Source organism: Lissotriton vulgaris, chromosome 2_1 (genome assembly GCF_964263255.1).
Source record: "Lissotriton vulgaris chromosome 2_1, aLisVul1.2, whole genome shotgun sequence".
In the NCBI taxonomy this organism is placed as follows: Eukaryota; Metazoa; Chordata; class Amphibia; order Caudata; family Salamandridae; genus Lissotriton; species Lissotriton vulgaris.
Window position 1 is genome coordinate 1,303,234,906 of NC_141687.1, and position 22,844 is coordinate 1,303,257,749.

Consider the following 22,844-nt stretch of genomic DNA (forward strand, 5'->3'; position numbering starts at 1 on the left):
TAAGATAGAAAGTGTGTTCTGCAGAATGGGTAGAGGCGTGGTTTATCTAAAAGAGATCAATTGTGGCCAGATCTTGTAGGCAAGCGGTGGTATCGGGATTGGAGGTGATCTCACTGTGGATATTAAAATCCCCCTGGAGTAGGATGCTTTGGGTAGAAATTACATGGGGGAAATGAATTCCAACAGTTGGCTAGTAAAACCTAGTAACGGGCCAGGGGGGGGTCTATAAACAAGAACCCCTTTCCAGCTGTGTTGTGGGTGCAGGTTGAGTCTGAAAACTAGGCATTCTATTGCATCCGTACACATCTGATATAAAATGGAGATATATATGGATTCCTTAAATATTAAGGCTATGCCACCCACGCCCGTCCTGGCCTGTCTAGTTTTTTAATTCAGTAGCCCTCAGGGAGTGTCATCGCAATAGAGGGGTTTGAGGAGGGTTTGATCTAAGTTTCGATAAGAAACCTGATGTTTACAGCATGTTTAGGGAGCGATCTGACGTTGGCTAGGAAGCAGTTCCAGCCTAACCTCACAAGGGCTGGGTCTGGCGATGCCCTTGTGAGGTATTCCCGTGGGGCCCAAATCCTTTGATCAGTTCAGGGGGCATACCGAGAGGCAGAGTATGTTGGGGAGCAATCCTCTGTAATCTACACATCCTGCATGAAAAAGGGCCTTCTGGTAATGTGTGTGTTAAGTGCTCACAGGATCATTAGTGGTTCATCCCGTGTATAGGAGTAACGAGAGGTCACGGAGTTGGAGATGTTTGGGGAGAACTAGCAGGGGTGCCGGCTCCTGGTGACATGCAGGCGTGGATGGGCGCAGACGGGCTTGCCCAGCGGCGCATCCACTGCGGGTCACGCCAGGCATTAACTAAAATAGAAATCTGGCCTCTAGACCGCTACCCTCATTCCGGGTGTCCGCCCAAAATGCCCCTGGTCGCTTCCTTCAGCGAAGCATCCCTCCGCTCAAACGGGCGAGCCCGCGGTGGACTGGGGAGGAGCGCTTGGATCGCGATAAAGAGTTAAGAAAAGTGATGAAAGAAGTCAAATGAGCGTGGTATGCAGTTTAAAATGCTTTAAAAAAAACAGCGTATCATAAAGTGCTAGAATGCATACAATTAAGTGCAATGTGGCTGCAATACTGGGAGTTCAATGGAGGAGCTGGGAGTGAGGCTCATATATGTCTGGCTTAAATGTTCCTGATGTGTTCAAAACAGTTCCATGCTCTGCCTTCCCACACAGATATCCTAATCGAACACCCAATGATTAGTCTTTCTACTCATCATTTCTCTAGATATTCATGTGTACATATGTTTAAAAACTTTGGTCCAGACCCTATTAAATCAGAGTTCTTCCCATTTGTTTGTAAAGTGTGTGCCTCCAGGCAGGATACATAGAACCTCCTCTTTGTGAATAATTTGTCTCTTGGAACTTATAATCTCTCAATTTACGTTCAGTCATCAGTCATTTTCCTTATTGCATTCAGCGAGCAATGTTTCACTAAAGCTCAAAGAGAGAACAGCAAAGGAGGACTTTCCCCACGCTCGGGTCCATGTAATCCCAACAAAGGCGCTAAAATGGGTGCACTCAAATAAATCAGCTTGATTCTTATTTTCAGGTCGTCTGTTGACATAAGACCCACTGTGGACAATACCAATTCTTAAAGAGGACTTTCGGTCAGCCCTCTGATAATTGGTTGACTTTCTTATCACTCATTTGCTTTCGTCTGTTTCCTTTGCTTTTCTTAATTTTTTTGTATTTGTCCACCCCCCCTGAGCATAGCTAGCGTATCATCTTGTTGATTGGATGACTTGTATCCCTCTACTGCTCACATTATGGGAACCTGTTGCTCTCTCCCCATGTAGTGCTTTCTGTACCACAGTCTATGTTGCCATACCCCAGGCTCTTCTGTTACTTCCTCGTCAGATTTTTTTTATTTAACCCCTGCCACCTTGGAATAGTAAATATAACAAAAAAATGGAAACTACATCATACTTTTCCACATGCTCTCTTTTTTTTGTGCTTGCCGTTCTGTTTTTGGCAAAATCATATTTTTTTCTCCATTCTGGTGAAAAGCATTGAGAAAGCCTATAAGTCTGCATAGTCAAAAGTCAAGACCTTTTGGCTTTGCCAATGTTTGTTATAGTGGGCATCACCAGTGAGACTTGGCTGCCTTGGCTTGTTTTACAAAGGGATTCTATTGCTCAATGAGGGGTAAAGTGTGACCAGAGGAATTTATGAAGGCCGCTTACTTTACTCCGTACTGTGAAGCTGGCATGATAACTTAGTGGGTTGCTTGCTCGCCATTGAAACATGCAATAATCTACAGGTGACAAGTTTCAAAGCCTGGCGTAGCCTTCCATACATCCAAGGCTGGTGAATTGAGTATCACTTATTTGCAAATGCCTTTTATTTACAACACTTAAACAGGTGTGTGTGTGTGAAGTACAATAGAAAAACAAATTACTATTGTTATGTCATTAATATTGTCTTTTATATTTATTATGAGAACACAGCACTTAACTGATTGGTTGTCAGTACACATTGTCTTTCATTGCTTTGTGCTATATGGTGTCTTGTAAAATTCTGCCTGCCATGTTGAGTACTCATACCACTTAAGGGTGTTTACGTGCTGTTGCTCTACTGAATGACTCCTGTTTTAGGGGTCCTGTAGGCTATCTGCAGACATTAATAGTGTCTGCAGCCATTAAGCCCTCTCTAAATGCACTTTTGGGGATGTTATCAACGGGATTGCATATTTTCTTAAAAACAAGGTGAAATATGAGAATGTGACTTTCATGTATTTGATTACCACTAACTTAGTTACATGTCTCTTCGCTGTGTGTTAGACCTGTCAGCCTTATGGTGATCTTTCCTCAAACGGTTTGCCTTTGCCCATAACGTTTTTCTAGAATTAGTTTTTGTTTTTGTACACCTTACCTCTGCTAACCAGTGCTAAATGTGCCTGTGTTCTATCCTTTAACCACTGTAAAATTGGTTTATACCTAATGGCCACATTTAATTTACTTATACGTCCCTGAAGAGTGGTACACCATACACTCGGGTCTGTTAATTGAATGTTGCTAGTGGTCCTACATCATCTAAACTGCTAATTAGACTTGGCAATATAACCTCCTTACTACACGTTAGACTCCACTTGTATTGAATATGTCACCCCTCATAGGTAGCCCCTAGGGCAGGGTACATTGCAGTTAAAAGGTTGGACTTGTACTTTTAACTTTTGCATGTTGTGGTATTGAAACTCCTAAATTAGTTTTTCACTACTGTGAGGCCTACCTCTCCCATAGGATAACGTTGGGTTGCCTTATTGCATTTAAAAAGCCCTAACCTTTGATTGGGAACAGGTGAACATTTCATTATGGGTGTTTGAGAAATTAAAATTAAAAAGCATCTTTAATGGTAAGTTTAAGTTACAATATTGGAAATGGCACTTTTAGAAAATTGGCATTTTTCTGCCCCAGTTATTTGGTGTCTGCAGCCTATCTTAGGTCACATGACTGGGTGTAGTTGGCAATTGGACTTTGTTTATTCCTCCCAGACAGCCACACAATAGAGGTATTAGGTGTGCCTGGATGGGCCATCAGCTGGCAGTGTGGGGGTGCAGCCGGGTGCAGCATCACTTGCAACTGAATAGGCTGTGCTCAGCCTTCACACAATGGACTTGTTGCTTGCAGGTCAGAGGAGTCAAAAAACGTCAAGCACTTTAAATGGAATTCTCTAGAAGCTTCTCCTACTTCAAAGGAGGCATTGGGTAAAAAAATGGGACCCTCAGACACACTCTTCAGTTTAATTACTGGATCTGCAGAAGGACTGAGGACCGCCTGCTGCTGTGTACTCTACAACACTGTTTTACTGCACCTGGAAGGACCTCTTTGCTTCCTGGAGACTGCCTTGAACCTTTGGAGGCTTGCTTTGCTGCTTGAACCCTGTTTCTTCACTTGAACACAGGCCTACCAGAGTGACCCCAAGGGCTAGTTAGCTGGCTTCCTGATCAGAGCTTCAGGGAAAGGAAAGGCTCCAAATGTCCTGATCCAGGAGTAGGACCCAGCCCAACTGAGTTATACCCCCTTCCCTCCCCCCCCCCAATCCCCTCAAAGTGGTGCCCTTCCAGTCATATACCCTTGGTGGTGGTGCTAAAGGTGCCACAATTCAAAACTATGGACTTGGAAAATCCAAGGCTTGGGACTTACAAAAATATTTGGCTAAAAACTGCTCTGAGAACCGAGAGAAGACTGGCACCAACCTGCTCGTCTAACCGCCCAAGGTGCATCACCGGTCGTTCTGACTTAGTTGCAGATCCTGCTACAATCTTCTCCGCAGCCGCAAATCATATTCAGAGGTCCTTTGCCAAAGGGGTATCCAGACTCGTGGAACTCGTCGGTTGCAGCCTCATCCCACTGGAGATTTTATACTTCCAAAAAAGAGACTAAGCCCGAACGTAGAAATCGTCTCTGGGGCATTGTCCAGCACCTCCCCAATGATGATGCTCCTTCCTCGGACACCACCTACAGCCTTGCCCCGCTGAAATTAACCTTCTCACAGCATTGTTTTTTACAGAATTTCATTTAAGTCCGAAGGTAAGCACCGATCAGGCCCAATCCATTCTTTGTGTCCGACAGTTGGACATATTTTTCAACTTTGACCGGGTTCACACGAATAGATGTCCGTGGTTGGCTCTTTGATTTTGTAGATGCTAGTTTGTACCTTAAACTTTAAAAATACTTAACCTCAGTTCTAATGATTGGATTTTTATCAATTTAGTGTCAAATCCTCTATTAAAATTGACTCTGTTTCCAAATTGTTTTTTGTTGTTGTGTTTTCACTTTATTTCGGTTTGTATGCTACATATATACTTTACACATGGTCTCGAGTCGGTGCCAAGCTACCGGAGCGTTAAGCACAGGTTCATGACTTTTCGTTACCCTCTTACTGGGTTTGTGGCTTTTTTCCCCTCCATTCAATCAACAGCCCAATTTCTCACAATACGCTGCTTAGAAAGGCAGCAGCTGATGCATTTTGTATTTTTCAACATTTCTGGATTGTGTTATGTGCGGTGGTGTAAGGGGGATCATAATAAAAGAGTAGACGGAGTCGTAGAATAACAGTATTGGAAAGAAGTTGTATATAGTAAAGGCATAAAGGATACCAATCTAATTCTTTCTTACATTCCAGGATTTTTGCCATGGTCAAGTCATGTGGCCACCATTGAGTGCTCTTCAGGTTAAAATGGCAGAACATGGGAAATCGTGTAAACAAGTATGCCAAGAAAACCACCTAATATGCGAGCCATCATTTTTCCAGCACTTAAATAAGGACAAGGACCTCCTGAAGTAAGTGAAAGAGTGTCCATACTTGTATGGTTTGTGTAAAGAAAAGGGGCCTGCACACCGTATTGATAATGTAAAATGTATATCATTGTAAGACTTTTTAACTTTTGTTGACTTCATGAACACTCAGAATACACTTTGAGTTATGGAAAAGTCGTTCATTGAAAACAGACCTCTCCTTTGAATTTGGTTAATTATAACGGGAAGGCACAGGAAAAAGGCATTGGGTGAAAAATTAAGCTAGGGTGTATGCTGAGTGGTTAAGAGTAGAGAAAGGCATGTTATGTGTGATGACTGTAGTTTTAAGTTACAATTTGCAAGATTCAAGTTTATTAAGTTATATGTTCGTAATTCACTTAAATAGGGTTATCAATTTCTAATGACTATAAGAAAAGTTTTGAAAATACATTAGGGTAATGGTAAAAATTCTTAAAAAAAGCAATTTTCTCAAATGTGCTTCAAAATGTATTCGCAACTATACATTGTAGTTCCTTAAATTCTGTTGCTAAGGGAGTAGATATAATAGCACTGTAGGCAAATACAGGGCCTGGCACTCCCCAAGGACCTAATCCATTATGGCTGCCCTCCAATTCCTGAGCAATTCTCTATCAGAATTATGATATTCTCAGCCTTTCTAAGACTCTTTGTGTGGGAGACTGACTCAAATATTTCATTTTTTTGTCATCGTAATTGACAAGGGAGCAAACTCAGGATGATTTCTGCTGGAGGTCCCCATCTCACTGAAGCCATTAATGTATAGCTATGAGCACACCCTGTGACATTACGATGCTGTGGGTGGTTAGGCCATTCCTTATTTTGCAGTATCCCATGTATATATATTCACAGTCATCTCATGTTATGAGAAAATAGAATGGTCCATTTCAAGATCAGATTTAAAGAGCACCTAAAGAGGCTGTTCATACAAGAGGTAAGTAATTTATTGTGTCCTATAATTAAAACTATTTACAGTAAGAAAAGTGATTGTGCTCAGGGCTTAGTGCTGGATGCGCCCGATGGGACAATTTTTGACGCCCTTCCCCATGACCACCTCCTTGGATTCCCTCACTTACACTAGGCACAGGTGCCCCTCTTCTCTCCATAGCCCCTGTCTCACATACATTTTATTTGTTTTAAAGCACCCAAACAAACCCTTTTTAGCAACATTATGAATAGATAATGAAAGACTGGGGGGGGGGGGGGGGGGGGAGGGAGGACTCAAAGTCCTAACCTATTTTATGCACTTTGCATGCAGTTATTTGATGATAGTTCATTGTGCTATATTAGGGTTGTAGCTTATATACTGTGGTAACAAAAGGATCTTGTGACAAAAGCAGTAATCCACTCCGCTGTCCTCATAAAATACAGATATGTGATCTGCACAGTACGTATTCTTATCAGCAGGCATATTAACCCTCTGCTCTACTTTATGGCGAGTGAAAACTGCCCCTATACAAAACTCTAATTCTTCTCTCTAGCTGGAACATTAATCACACTTGTTCTTGTGACATTTGTATTGCTTGGTGAAAGCTGGACAGAAAAGGAACTATTCAGAATGTGTTTTTGAATCTTAAGTTATTGCTAAACACAGCACAGTACCTCCCTGCCCCCCCCTCCCCGCCACCTCCGAGGTCAGCACCCACTTCACCACATCAGCACCCAGTGCTGCCGCACCTGTTGCAGTGCCCAAAAGCCGGCCCTGATTGTGTACAATTGTTTCCGTGGTCCATTTACACACACACCATTCCCTACCACTATTTGAGGTCTGTACCAAAGTCCCTTCAAAATGCAATATCGGAGATATTCTGTTTTGACTGCTGAATCCAAACTAAAGTCCCAGTAAGGTTGTCTTGTCGTTTGTCAGTGTTTATAGTATAGAGAGGTTTTTGTATTTATGCATTGATTCCATGTCATGATAGTAGAAAGCCATATTTATATTTTTCTTGATCTAAAGTTTGATTCAGTTTTTTTTCAAAGTACCTAGTGCCCTTACGGGGGGGGGGGGGAGAGTGTTCCTTTTTAGTATAGATGTTTGCTTCCTATAAGGTATTTTCTTATTCCTAGCTCCAGTTCTTCCTTTATAATACCTTTCATTGTAGAAGTATCAGTAAAATAAGAGTCACAGTAATAATTGTACAAGGTTATAAAATGTAAGGCCTGTAACTCAGATCTAGTGTTAGCCAACAGAGGAGGTGATGATCTTAGATTGAAAGATTGTCGTACGAATTTCATGAATACCGAGTCCAAGGAATCAAGTATTTGTTTCTTGAAATGTATTGCAACTTATAGAAGAACTGGAAGTTTTTTGGTTTTTAAAACCATGATTGTTCAACCAACCACCTCCATAGGTTTTCACAAATCACCTGATATCTTGAACTATTGCTGTTGCTCTATATTTCATATTTTCCTTATGAAGGGTCAAGTTTAGTTGTGCATCAATTTCTAGATCAAGATGAGTATATTGTAGCACTGGGTGCCTAATTCCCAAACAGCGCGTTGTAGTATGTTTTGTAGTACTACAAAATATACTGCAAAATGTAAGTTTTACTTATACTTATGTGTGCGAACTTCTCTGCACTGACTGCAGAATCTCCACACCTTATTTTTATGGGTTCCTTAAAAGCACCTGTGTGGAGGTTCCTGGCAATGAGGGCCATGACTATACAAGCCTCGTGGTGTTTGTCAGCGCAGGTTGGGAACATTCATGCTATTGAGCTAAACCTGATTCTAAACCTAAATTTGTGGCACTCTAGTAAATAAGGTCTGTGTGGAAGGTTTCAATATGGATGAAAAGCAGAGCATTGCCCAAACCTATGGCAAAATGTAGACCTGATTATCTGTTGAGCTAGCTGAAGACCCCAAAAGCTGTGCCCTCATCACCTCATGTGCCTCAGTGAGAGTCGACTACTCCAGTGGCCTAAGCAGTAAGAATACCTTTTTTAAAGCTACCGTTGACTTTGGTCAGACCGTAGACACCTTTCTAGACTCCAGATCAGCTGACTCCGGAGCTCAGGGTTCACCGTTCGATCCCCGGCTCCAGCAACAGCTCAACTCAGCATCATGAGACTTTAGCCAATAGCTGACTTAATCTCCCTGACAGCCCCCAGCGCCTTGAAACCCTTAAGGGTTCGAGCTTTGCAAATAGGAATTATGTATTTATTTATTCTGATCTTTCTTCTTATGTCTGCACTGCGCCAACACACCATCTCCTAATTGAAGTCAATTCAAGTTCACCCTCTCGCTACTATTTGTGAACTGCTGAAACTACATTTGAAACCATATCTTACACAACATTTCTTGAAACTGCCCCCAGAGTACTCATTACAGGCTGCTTTCAGAAGTTTCACATACGATGAAATCTGTTAGCAAACCTGTCAGACTTGTCTATGAGCTACATATCGTAAGAGAAGATCATGTCAAGAAAGTCCAACACATTTTTGTCATCACTTTGTCAAAAGTTAAGTATTTAAGACCCAACCCTGGAAACTCACTCCAGCCACCTGGATTACATGGCTTCACAGTCATAAACTCATCCACCGTATCAGAGAAATCTTCTTATATTCACAGAGTTCTGAGTCTGAATGGACTTATTGGCAATACAAATATTAATAGTCTGTAAATAACAATGTCAACCATCCAGGGATTCCCCCTAAATTCATCAGTGGAAACAAGGGTCCAGTAGGAAAGACAAGACTCAAAAATATACCCTAGCATGCACAAGTTTCTGGTAGTATTCACAAGATTCAATCAATGATGGATCCCCCTAAACTCATCAGTGGAAACAAGGTCAATGAGGAAAGACCAATCCAATCCAAACAATCTTTATTCGGCAAATAGTCATAACAGCACATAAAAACACGAGGAAAGACAAGACTCAAATTTAATAGGAGTCACATGATACATTTCTCACAACTAACACCAGAAGGTTCCAGCTGACCTCATGAGAACAAAAGAGCTGTCTTTGGTGTTAATAGAAATGTCAACAGTTTTCAGCTGAGCAAGCTTCCTTTATTCTCACACCTTGAGAGTCGAAACGCAAAGCACCTTAATGCCCAAAATGGGCACTTCCTGTTGGCTATGATAGCCTGAGCCCATGCCAGAATCCTGGAAGGGGGCTGAGATAGTCCACATTTATAAAAAGGGCAATAGGGAGGATCCTGCAAACTACAGCCATATAAGCCTGATAGATATTATCCAAAAGGTGTTTGCAAAACAGATCTCAGCTAAGTTAAACGATTGGATGATAGCTGAAATCATTCTCTCACCCTGCCAGGCTGCCTTCAGACAGAAAATAAGCACAATTAATCAAGTCTTCAGACTTTTAAGCATAGCCTGGAAGTATACTAAGCTAAAACAGGGACAGTTATATGTGGCTTTCATTGATTTGAAAGCAGCTTTCGATTCTATTTTAAGAGATCTTTTATGGAAATCTTTAAAAGACCAGGGCGTGCCTGAGGAGATTTTAAATCAAATTGTAAGACTTCATGATAGAAATTACGCCAAGGTACGATGGGGTGCAGGAGGGGAATTAACAGATGAAATTCCGATCAGGTGAGGTGTGCGTCAGGGCTGTGTCCTGGCGCCATCTCTTTTCGTATTATATGTTAACGATATGGCTGAGCACCTGCAATTAGCCTCTCATGGTTCACCTAAACATGGAGGCACTCCTATCTGTGCCCTTACATTTGCAGACGAGACCATTCTATCGTCCCAAACATCCAGGGGTTTACAAAATCTACTCAATAGCCTTAATAACTATTGCAAATTAAAAGGTCTCGAGATAAACACTAATAAAACCAAATACATGGCTATTAAACCACACAAAAACTTCCAAAAACGAATAGCTTTGAATGGGGTGCCCCTGGAGTGTGTTTCCAACTTTTTATACCTAGGCTTTACACTAGATTAAAAGCTCTCATGAAAGTCATAAATAAGTCAAAAACTATTTTAAAGCAAAACTCTATTCCCATTGTGAAGAAAAAATATCTGACTGTCAAAGGCCATCACTTGCTCTGGAGGTATATAAATCCAAAGCCCAATCCGCCACCCTCTATGGATCTGAGCTATGGGGTGGCGAAAATCTCCAACATCTAACTGTAGGGGAAAATAAAATCTTGAGAATGTTCACGTGTCTCCCAAAAAATACCCCAATGACCCCACTTACATACAACATTGGGATAAAAAGGCTGGAACATCTTGCTGTATGGAGGTTGTTGGCATATTGGGTCAGAATTTGGACAACTGTGGAATTAGAGACCTACAACCCTGAATGAGTTATTGGAATTGGACGTACATGTTACTTTTCCCTGGTTGGCCCATATTCAAAAATGGCTCCGTGATTTAGGTCTAACCCGGTATTGGGTAAATTCAAGCCTGCTGATTCCTGAATCAAAGCGAAAGATCAAGTATATTTTTGGGAATTTTATCTTGCACAAAGTCACTACCCAATTCTTGTCTTTTAAAATGACCCCGAGCTTCGAGCTCTTCATAGATGAAATTGAACCGCAACTAGCAAAGACACTTTATATGAAATTCAGATACAAGATACTTCAGTTAAACGTCTTTACAGCTAAATGGACAAAGTCTCAACTAAAATTAATGGACCCCAAATGTACATTATGCTCATTAGGTGCAAACAAAGATATCGGGCATGTGTTATTCTTCTGTACAGCGTATGTAACCCCCAGACGTAAATGGATTAAGCCATTGTGTAAAAGGCTAAATACCAGAAGCTATTTAGAGACGCTTAGAATATTAACATCAGATAGATCTCAACTTATTGTATTAGGTATCAGCAAATTTTTAATGGCCGCCAGTTACATAAGGAAAAATAAAGGGCAACATTTAAAAATTCTTTTAATGTACACGCACTATACACATTGCTGCACTCATTGCTCACTTATCCAATAATTAAATTAATGGTACAGCATATGTTGGGATAAAGGAAAATAGTATTAATGTTTTTATTGTGAACTAGGCTAGGACTTAATTATTTTACCATAATTGTTAATTAACTTGGGTGCAGTTATGGGCTAATGGAACAGGCATTTGCACTTTGTATTTACAATAATTTTAGTCGAATTATGATCTTTTTACCATGTTAAAAATGGGAAATTCGAATTGTTTACATTTTTTGCACCTTAGTTTTTATTGAAAACTGTTCCTAATGCGTGTGCTAGTTGGAATATTATTACAATGTTTTCAAAGATGTGTTCGAAATGATTTAATGATTCTTTGAATCGAATAAAGAGATTTTGAATTGATAACCTGAGCAAGAAACCATAGCTGAAACAGGTCACAGTAACTGATTCATTACAAGTTTATCACAGACACGCTCCCTAAACACCAAATGACTAAATCTTCCCATTCTTAGAGAATGCCTTGAGACCTTCATTGAAAAATTTAAAAAGCTGTACTTGTGACCTGGAGCAGTACTAGAAGATATTTTTCTCAAAATACTTGGCTTGAAAACAGAAAAATCTGTCACATTTTTGATATAATCAAGTCCACAGTTGCCAGAAAACTTATATTTCATAGTTAAAACAACAGAACTATTATGTAGCAATCAAATATTCTTCAAATAATCTTTCAACAACCTGTTCATGTATCAGTGCACCAAGTTCCCTAGAACCCAGACAAAACAGGCCTGATTGGTACATAGCAGAATAGCAGGCACATTGTCAGAGAAAATCTGTGTTTGGTGGCTGAATCTCCACATACGCTGAGTACAAGCCTGGAAGTCTAGAGATCTTTGTGCTGTGGCTTGTGGGATAAAGAAGCTCGACTCTCCTGCTAGGAGAGGTGCTGCCTAACTGTGGGAAGATCTACATGAGGTCTATTTAGCTGAAAAGCTGCATAGAGAATGACCTAAGGCATCAACATGACCTAGGATGCTTTAGATCGCTGCTGTTGATCTATTCAGGAAGGAATGGGTCGTGGACCTGCGTAGACACTTATCAGTTCTTTTTACTGACCTGTAAATAAAAACTACTTTCTCTCATTCGACATTAAGTTGATAAAGTGTTCTTTACTGTGCGTGCTATATCTGTGTTTATAACCCCTTCTGCCTCCTAGGGTAATCCTCTTCTGCTCAACTCTGCTACCCCTTGAGATTCAATTCCATAAAGGGACTAATTTAGTTGTGAAGTTAGGGTGCAATTGTATTGTTGGCCAGGGAAAACAATTGTTTATTCAAAAACAGATTTGTTCATATAATTTTCCCTAAATCATCATATAAAGGATACACTAAATGCATTCTCATTTTTGGTGTATAAGTTAAATACAAAGGTTGTCTACATGCACCCTTGATTAACTCCATTGAAAATAGTCAAAACAGAAAAAACTTTGTATACTCTCCTTTATTGATGTTTATCAAGCAGCCTAATGTGTTGCGATGTATGCATTGAATCAAATAAACAAATTCTGGGTCTACCCTTTTGTGTGAGGTAAAGGACCATAATTTCTCGAAACTAACATTGGAAAATTCAATTATCGTATGTGCACAAACAATTAAAAGATGTTGTTAAAGGGAACAATTTACTAAATTACTTTCGGTGCAGGTCCAGCTTGAAATCGTGCTGCTTCCCTTAAATAGCCTTCTTGCAAATCATTGATAATTCCCTTCATAGTCTGAGCAAAGGGGAAATCATTATTTCTGAATCTGTTAGACCTATGAGTATCCTTCAATACCATTGAAAATCACACCTCTATACTCACATTAAATAACTGCATTGGTTTTGTCCGAAAAGTGTTAGACGGATTAAAATTATTTTGTGAACCTTTGGTCATCATCATCTGACAAAGTCAGAGATAAGGATGTCTCATACCATCAGTTGAAGGTCTCATCTTCCTCTTATATCAGTCTTGTTGCCATCAGTTTAAAAAATATACAGTCTTGGATGACTGATCATCTCAAATTCACCCTGAAGAAAATAGAATTTCTTTCACCCTATCTTGTGTGACTTATGTCCTTGAGTGACTCGATCATACTAACATTTAAGACTGCTTCCTTTTGCTAATCAAAAGTGCTAAATCATTGGGTTAACTCATGATTCCAGTTCAATTTCCAGATGTAAATCCACACCATGGCCAGCTGTGCCAATTCCAAATTAGGTTAAACCTTTCTGCCCAGAGCACAACTCTAAAGATGTGATTTAAGCACTGTCCTTTCCGGACTGAATTAGGTAAAGGCCATACTTGCTGGCATCCCTACAATCCACCTTGCTCCTCTCAGAGCCTCCATGCATTATGCAGCTCATTTGGCCATTAGGAGCTGTAAGTACAACCACATCACCCTTTTTCTATAATCCCCTAGTTGACGTCCTAGTGAAGGGACCCTATCTTAAAAGGTTACATGCACAGTACATAAACGGCTTCACTATGATCATTCCTTTTAACTGAAGCTTACGGTGTCTGAAGGCTTAAATCAACTCTGTACCTCAGTCTTCCTTGTAACCCCTCTGTTCACAAGAAATGCACCCTGAACTAATCCTTCTCATGGTATCCACTCATGATTTAATCATAAAGTGCCAGATCATTCTATCAAACTCCTTCTCAACATCATTTATTATGGCTACAAGAGAAGCTTTACATGCAGGGTTTTACTAAGAACATTAAGAAACAATCGAACATTATCTGATATAAGTCTCCCTTTAATACATCCTGATTGTTCTTTCCCAATACGATTTTGTTTATTTTGTTTTATTTTGGCGGTTTTGTATAGCGCGAACAAGACCCTTGCGAGTATTGGAGCGCTTTACAGATCAAATATAGGTAATGGAATTGGACAAATATAAATATAAATACAGTGGATTATGTGAATACAGTACTGGGAACAATTAGAGATTAGCATGTAGCTGCAGTAGTGTATAGGACAAGTTCAAGTGAATTTGGACATGAGAATCGATTTCACTTCCTTTGAAAAAGGTCGCGGATGTGTTAAGTCTCGTTTCTGGGGGTAGAGTGTTCCATATCCTGTGGGCCATTCCTGAGAAGGTATGATTGTAAGTTTTTTTTCTTGGAGAAACGTTGTGGTTTCAGTAGAAGGTTGTTTGAGCTCGTGGTAGACCTGTTGCCGCCTGATAGCACTAGTTTCTCCGCTAGGTATCTCAGGGTTTTGTGATGAAGTGCCTTATGTGTCATATAGGCGATTTTTAACTGGATTCTGGCCTCAAAAGTTGAGGGCCTGAAGGTCAGGGAAAATGTGGCAGTTGCGTTTGGTGCCTGTGACGAGTCTGGCGGCTGTATTGATAGAGGCTGAGAGGAGCGTCGTTGATTTGGGTAGATCATAGAGTGCGACACTCCCATAGTCCACTCTGGGTAATTACTAGAGATTGAACTGCCTGTTAGAAGTCATTTGCGGGTATGAAGGGTTTCAGTTTTTTTAGTGTGTTCATCTGAAAATGTTCACCCTTTGTTGCAGCGCTGATGTGTTTCAGCATGTTTAGTTTATTATCTAGGGTTATTCCTAGAGATTTAGCAGAATCAATGATGAGAGGTTGACCGTCTAGTGCTGTTAGGTGCTCTGTCCACTCGCGGATGATTGTTGTTTCGTTGGGAGGGGCGATTAAGAGGAATTCTGTTTTTAGTGTGTTTAGTTTTAAATGGTTCTTAGCCAGCCAGTTCTGTGTATATTGGAGCATTGAGTTTGATGTTTTAAAGAGATTGGACCTTAATGTAAAGTTGTGTTTCGTCTACGTACATGTCATATTAGATATTTGCGGAGTTGAGAAGCTCTGTGAGTGGTTCCATAAACAGATTGAAGAGTGTTGGGGAGAGGGAAGATCCCTGAGGTACTCCGAAAGTGACAGGGGTGGAATTAGATAATGATTGATTGATCTTGAATCCTTGTGTTCTGCTTTAGAGGAAAGAGGTGAACCAGTTTAATACTGTTCCAGATCGCCCCATTCTATGCTTCAGGAGGTCCAGTAGATTGTCGTGTTTGACTGTATCGAAGGCTGAGGAAAGATCAAGGAGGATTAGCAGGCAGGTTTTGTTTTGATCCAGTATTTGTAGTGCATCGTCAATTATGTCCGTCATGGCTTATTCAGTGCTGTGTCCTGATTGAAAGCCTGATTGGAATTGGTCTAGTAGGTTGAAGCGGTCTATGTGGATACTAAGCTACGCGTAGACACATTATTCGAGTAGTTAGGCAAGGGTCGAGATGTTGGATATTGGGCGATAGTTATTCAAGTCAGATGGGTTCGCTAATACTTTCTGTAGGATGGGGGATACCTGACCAGCTTTGAGGATGTCAGGGATGGTTCCTTGCATGAGGGAGGAATTTATGATCCTCATCCATTGGGGCACTAGCAGTGGCATTAAGGTCTTTAGGTGTGATGCTGGGAGGGGGTCTGTGAAATGGTTAGAAGGATTCAGAGTACTGAGCGTGTTAAGGATAGTTTCTTCGCAGTAGAGGTTGAAGGTGGTCCAGGAGGCATTGTTTTTGAGGTCGAGTGTTGTGGAGCAGTTGGACAGGGACCCCGCTGGGGTCCATGAGAACATTCTGTATGTATCTGGAAGTGATACTAGATTGTTATGTAGTTTTTCAGACTTTGTTGTGAAAAAGGAGGCAAGATCCTCACATTTGGGGAGCGTATCCGGGTTGGCTTGGGGGGAGTGGTGGACACCCTTAGACTGAGTTTTGATTATTTCAAACAATTTTTTGGGGCGATTCTTAGTTTGGTCTAGTTGAGTGCGTATGTAATCCGCTTTAGATCGTCTAATCCTTCTGTAGTAGGCATTTCTGGTAGTAATTTGAGGTGGGCAGTGGATGGGACGGCTCGCCATTGTCTTTCAATAGCTCTCAATGATCTCCTGTCTTCATTTAGTCTACCATCATACCAGGGATTTGAGTTTTTTGTATTGACTCTTTTTAGTTGTAGGGAGGCTACTTTCTCAAGTACCATGTTCATCGAGCGGATATAGTAATTTGTCAAAACCTGAACATCATTGGATTCATCTGGTGGGGGCGCGAGGGTGTGACTAGCGGATGTGAGATCGACCGGATTGATGTGTTCTAGGTTCCTCTTCCAGATTTTTGTTCTTGTGGGTTGGACAGAGAGTAGTTTAACTGCTTCCTTGATATGTAAAGTAATAATGTGATGGTCGGACCAGTCGCATGGGATGATCGATTCCAGCTGGGTAGAGTCTGATTTGGAAATTAGGTCATGGATTGATCCTTTTTCGTGCGTGGGGCTGTCACAAATTTGGGTCAAATTGAGGTCTGGGTAGGAAAGCTTTGAGGCAATCTTGACGACCCATGGGTCGTCAAGATTGTTCCAGTGGAGGTTGAAGTCCCCCAGGTAGATCTGTGTATTCTGTTGTCCTACATTTGTCGCTAAAATATCCATCAGGTGTTCGATGAAGGTGAGGTTGTTGCCAGGAGGATGGTCGAAGTAGAGTAGTGTGCATATTGGCTTGCTATTGCTAGTAATGTGTAGGCAGAGGTATTCACAGGAAGAGAGCATCGGGGTGTTAGAGCGGCTCACAGAGATGTTGTTCCTAATAATGCAGGCAATACCACCACCTATCTTATCGGGTCTATCTAGTCTTCTAATGTAGTAGTCTCGGGGAACTAACATGTCCAGAATGGATGTGGTTGACTCGGCCAGGTTTCCGTTAAAATTATGAGGTCGGGTTCATTGGTTATAATAAGGTCAGATATGTCAGTGGCATGACGTGCTGCCGATACTATTTAATAAGATGCATTTTAACTGGGCCTTGGTTGAGGTGGTGTTCTGGTCATGAGAGATGGGTACTCTAGTGAGGTTGCTTTCAACAATACCTCTGCGAGTGTGTCTTGTCCATCTAGAGGCATTGGGAAGGATGGGTTGGATTAAGGACTGTTTCTGTGTAGTCTCTAAGTGAACTGGCCCTCTAGGTAGGGATGGAGGTTCGTAAGAGTGAAGTAGGGAAGTAAGGTCCTTTGGTGATAGCGTTCTCCTTTCCCTGGTCAGCCGGGAAGAAGCATTGGGGTAAGGTACTGTTTTCCATTTGGGGGGCTCCTGAAGCGAGGGGCTATAACAAGGTTGCTGAATGAGTTTCGCTTTGGGCTTGGGTTGTTGCCCGATCAGATCGTGAAGAGTTTGAACGTCTTCTTTTATTTGTCGTAAGGATAGCATTGTCTCGCCTAGTTTGGGGTCAGGTGTTAGGGTTGTCATATTTATGGTCTGGACTGTGGTTAAGTGGGGAGGTGTTGTGGCTTGTGTGGTGTCCCATGATAAGACTTGTGTTGGATCAATGGGTGGTGGGTTTACAGTGACGAGTCCCATGGGGATGGGAGGGGTGAGGGTGGAGGGTGGAGAAGAAGTGGGTGTGGAGATGGGGAGTGGTAGTGTCGGGCAAAGGAGTGTGTGGGAAGGCCATGGATGAGGTGACAGGAGTGTGAGGCGAAGTGGGTGTAGTAGGAATATTGGTGTTACTGGGGGGGGGGGAAGCATATATACTGCAGATGAGTATTATTTAATGGGGTGATAGTTGGACTTGTGGTGGATGTATTTGTGCTATGGGATAGCGGGGGGAATGTCTAGAAGGAGGATCAGATAGAGACCCTCAGAGGATTAGGAGAGGTGGGATAGGGTCTTGTAACCTTCCCTTTGATGATTGGGAAGATATTATCCAGTAGAATAAGGTTGTGGTCTGATGCCTGCATGAGGATGATCCCATTATGATAAATGGTAAATGTGGCAGTTGCGTTGTAGAACGGTGAGGTAATGATGGATAGTGTAATACAGTGTGCATTTTTCTTAGTAGATGCAGTTGAGAATAGGGTGAGAAAGGTTTTCCGCCATTGTGCTCTCCTTTTGGTGTAGAATATGTCATTCGTTATGTGTCCTGTGTTATTTGAGAAATAGGTGCAGAGATTGGGGTTTCTGGGTGTGCTTTTAGGAGATTGTTTGAAGCCTTTTGCTTCGTTTTTTGAGAGCGCAGGAGGGTATTTGATAGAGTAGGTGTGTTGGCCCTTGAGCTCCTTAGTATATGATCGGATTGTTGGAGGGGGGGTGAGAAGGTCAGATAGTCAGATAGTTAGAGGGTTGGAGTGGGAAGGGATCTAAACGGGACATATGTGAAATAATAGGCCTCACTATTTGTTACAGCACCACATAAGGGGTCTAGTGGTTCTGGGGATTGACTAATCCGAGATTATGTTCCTGGCTGGATGCCTAATGTATTGGCCAAGATAGCCGCTTGTTTGCCTGGTAAAGGAGTAGAACTGGTGATTGGTCCTATTACTCTTTCCATGCATCTAAGCTAACTAGGCCATGTCCTCTGTCTATACAACAAAACTATCTTGATTGAGTCCTCTTTCTGTTTCTTTGATGGAGGATCATGTTTGCTATATCTGTTACTCCTCTGTCTACGTCAATATGGTGGGGTGAAGTGAGTGGCCCTTCATTTCATTAGCTCATAAGGATTGCCATTTTGAGTGTGAATTGTTCAGGCGCAAAATGGTAGTGGAGCCCGCTTGCTTAGCCAGTCAGCCGCACAGTTATAATGTTTAGCCTGCTTGTCTAACCAATTAACATCAGAGTCATAATGGTTTGGAATATTGCAGCAAATCATAATGGTTACGCCCAGGAATGATACATTTAGCCATGGGATGCAATGAGCTAGGGCTTGGGTGTTGCACATCCGGCAAAGGTCCGAAGTATTGCCTCCCGATGTGTGGGGATGTCACAGCTCTCTCACGGTCCGATGGGGAGGCCACAAAGACTCCAGCTCGGGTGAGGGCTCTCTGCGGGCTCCCATGCGCTGAACTCTCTGCTCCGGTGATTACTGCGGGGGGCTAAGGAAACAGCGTGGGTGAAAGCTCTTTACTCCGTGAGGTCTCTCCCCCGCTGAATCTCTTTTCCGTGGAGCATTGCGGGGTGGGGGCCTTCTGGTCCGAGTGCGGGCGAATAGGTCGCAGATGCGGGACCGCCGCGACTCCCCCAGGGTGCAGATGAGAACAGCAAGGGGCCTTGGGCCCAGTACAAGGCGGCAGGAGGCCCCATGGCAACACAGCTCCAGACAGGTTCCCTGGCGCTGAGTTCAGGGGTGCGGTCACAGAGGAAAATAACACGGACGTGTCATAGAGAACTCCAGCTCAGTGAGGGCTCCCCCGTGCGTACTCTTCTTAAGTTAAGCTGGTGCAAGGCGGCAGTACAACTCCGGATGAGCTCCCAGGGGCTCACACGCGCAGGCAGATGCGGCCGGACTCGACGTCAGGTCCTAGGGTAGATGGCACCCAGCGGGGAAAAGTGCCATCTGTGTCCGCTCCTCTCCCGCAGCCCCAATCTCGAAGGACTTCGTGGATGAAGCCAACGCAGCACCACAGTCCAGGATAGTAAAGCAAGGCCTATGCCGAGTGACGTCGCAGCCCGGGCTGCAGACGAAGAGCTAAAAGTTTAGCAAATATTTTATAATGCACATTTAATAAGTAGATTGGACTATAACTTTTACAATCTTCAGGATATTTACTATCTCTGTGTATAAGACAAATATTTGCTTCCTGGAAAGTACCTGAAGTGGTAGAGGATTTAATAAAATAATTAAACAACCAAAATAACTAAAATAAAGAAAAAGAAGGTGAGAGAAATGAAGATAAAATTCCACTGTGAAACCATCAGGACCGGGGCTGTCCCTAACTAAAGATTTTAATGCTCCAGAAAGTTCAGCAAATGTAAAATTACCCTCTAAAGAATCAAAATCCAGGTCAGAGGGGAAATATATGATGTCTGACTCAAATACTCTGCAGTTGTGGAAGATTGGGGCACTACTTCTGGAGTATATAAGGGCTTATAATATTTAACAAGCTCTCCTAAAATAGCTTGATGGTTAGTACTAGACTGCCCTCGTTAAGAGGACACAGAAGTGATATGTCATTCTTTCCTAACCTTTAAATAATATGCTAGTGATTTACCAACTTTATTTTTCCCACCATACTAATGTGCATTTTTCCTAAATGTGGAATATCATGCCTCCTGCTATATGTATTATAGTCATCCTTTCAGCATTCACACACAAATTTAACCCCTTGAATGCTGGTGACGGCTCCCGTCTGTCATGGCACACAGTGCTCGTGTGCTGATGACGGCCGGGAGCCGTCATGACCACGCCCGCGATCAGAATATGCCGCACATGAGCGGAATTCCGGCCGCGGGCAAGGGGTTAAACTTTTCATCCTAGACTAATTCACTCTGTACTTTCACTATAGGCCACAGATATCCTTCTTCTCTTGGTCTGTGCTCGTACTAGAACTTGATTTATCGCTGCACCTTTTTGCGGTTAATGGCAGTGCTTAATTAGAGTGGTGGTTTCCGATGCTCAACACTGGTGCTTTTTATGAGCACCAGTTAAGGACACATTCATTTGTTGTAGGCACAGGGAGATTAAGTGATTTGCCCAGAATCACAGGATGTTGAGCCGACCTGAGACTCAAACCAGGTTCCCCAGCTCTGAAGTCAACCGCTCTGGATATTACCCCACATCCTCTCCCTACTTTCATGATTAGTAGTTGGTTGTATTTTAGGCAGTGCTGACATTTTTTCTGGATATGTTTTTCATTTAACCCTAATCCTTGTAAATACATATAATCCTGTGTGAGGGTCTAAGGCTCCATTCCCTTTCTTGATATCTTGCACTTAGTTACCTTGTTCTGTGATGTGTGTTCTGCGTTCTTTCCTTTCATGCACATTGACCTGTACTAATATTTATTTCACTCTTTGAGCTGGATGTATGTATTCGCCCAAGACTTTGCATCCTCTACATGCCTATATTGATTTGCTCTGATATTTGATGCATGCCTATTTGATTTGCTGTGTTTTTTTAAAAACTATTACCTCTGATTTGCCATTGGTCCTAAGTAAAGTACTGTAATGCTCTACTGCCTTGTTCGCACTGTTAAAAACTCACAAGAATTACATATAAATGAATAAATATAGATTTCACCACCTTTAGCTATCATGCCCATTGCACCAACCAAGATTAGATTTCGTATTTTCTTCAACTCGCCCCACCCTTCTGTAAAACCATCCTATACAAAAGTCATCCGTTTGTGCTCCTCACCTAGTTCGCAAATCGTAAAGAATACCAAGATTAGATTTCGGAATTCTTTCAACTCGCCCCATCCTTCTGTAAAACCGTCCTATACATAAGTCATCAGTTTGTGCTCCTCACCTAGTTCGCAAATCGTAAAGAATAAAAGAAACTATTAACTTCACTGCAGTGCCTAAAATTGAGGTGAGCCTGTAATAGGACGAATCACTTGTGCTTTCCTTGAAATAAGTGAATCAGCCTTGCCTTCCGAATCACACTAATAGAAAATAAGCAGTTGCATATTTTGGACAAAACTGTCATCCATAGATCAGTAAGAAACAAACCTGCCCTAAATAGTAGTTTTAGGCCTTGGTTTGCATTTAGGCCACTGTTCAGAGTCTGTTGTGCTACTTCGATTAATGCCTTAAATATTCCCTTATATTGTCCCTTATAGAAATCAGAAAAATATTCATTCCAAACTTAGGAAGAACAGTTTACTTCTAAACAGATTTTTAAATTCTTATATTTTTTGGGCAGGAAAACAATCCAACATGTCCAGCTTAAGCATGGGCGGAAAATCCGTTCCACTCGCGGATTTTGCGGATTTTCGGTAAATTCGCAATCCGCGAACTCCCGCAAATTTACCGAAAATCCGCAAATTCGCGAGCGGCGGATTTTTTCGAGGGCAAAAGTTCAAGCCTGGCCTGTTGTAACTATTTTAGGATGGCACCGCAAGCTGCCAGCGCCATCCTAAAATAGTTACTAAGTTAGCTTCAACAGGAAGCTCTAATAGATAAAATAATGCAGGTGCTCGCACCTGCTTTATTTTATCTATTAGAGCTTCCTGTTGAAGCTAATTTAGTAAGTATTTTAGGATGGCGCTGGCAGCTTGCCGGCGCCATCCTAAAATATTTACAACATGCCCTTCCTGTGACCCTTCCTGTGACTCATTCGTCGTCGAGGCAGGTGTGCCTTCTTCCCAAATCTACCGTGGAAAATCAGCTGTGGTGCTGGATAGAGGCTTTTGCATCCTTGACTTTCACGGGCGCAATACCCGTGCTGTTCCTGTGACCAGGAGCTTTTTCTCTTCATCTGCTGAACTGATCTTTCTCTGACCTTTTATGCACACAAGAGGCATGTGAACTCGCATGGAAGCCCCGCACGTTTGGCCCCGCGCACACACTCACGGTTTGCACCGTCTTCCCGCCATTCACCCACTATGATGGACAGCTCACTCAAGGGACCCCTGCGCCCTTCGGGGAGATTGCATAGTAACACACACATGGTCGCTCGAACTAGTTGATGCTCAAATTCAGTGACTCATTCATTAGCCCAAAAACAATCATGAGCGTCTTCGAGGCTGGACAGGTGTGCCTCTTCCCAAATCTACCGTGGAAAGTCAGCTGTGATGCTGGGTAGAGGCCTTTGCATCCTTGACTTTCATGAGCGCAATCCCCGTGCTGTTCCTGTGACCAGGAGCTTC

At 42.2% G+C, this 22,844-nt stretch overlaps 1 protein-coding gene across 2 annotated transcripts in view; it reads left to right on the forward strand.

Moving 5' to 3' along the window:
• MGAT5 (alpha-1,6-mannosylglycoprotein 6-beta-N-acetylglucosaminyltransferase) overlaps positions 1 to 22,844 on the forward strand; it is a 752,885-nt gene that overhangs the window by 711,821 nt on the left and 18,220 nt on the right. For both annotated transcript variants that reach the window (XM_086957066.1, XM_086957067.1), the window contains exon 16: positions 5,193 to 5,350. In XM_086957066.1, the coding sequence (XP_086813192.1) occupies positions 5,193 to 5,350 (158 nt within the window). The remainder of the gene's footprint in view (positions 1 to 5,192; positions 5,351 to 22,844) is intronic.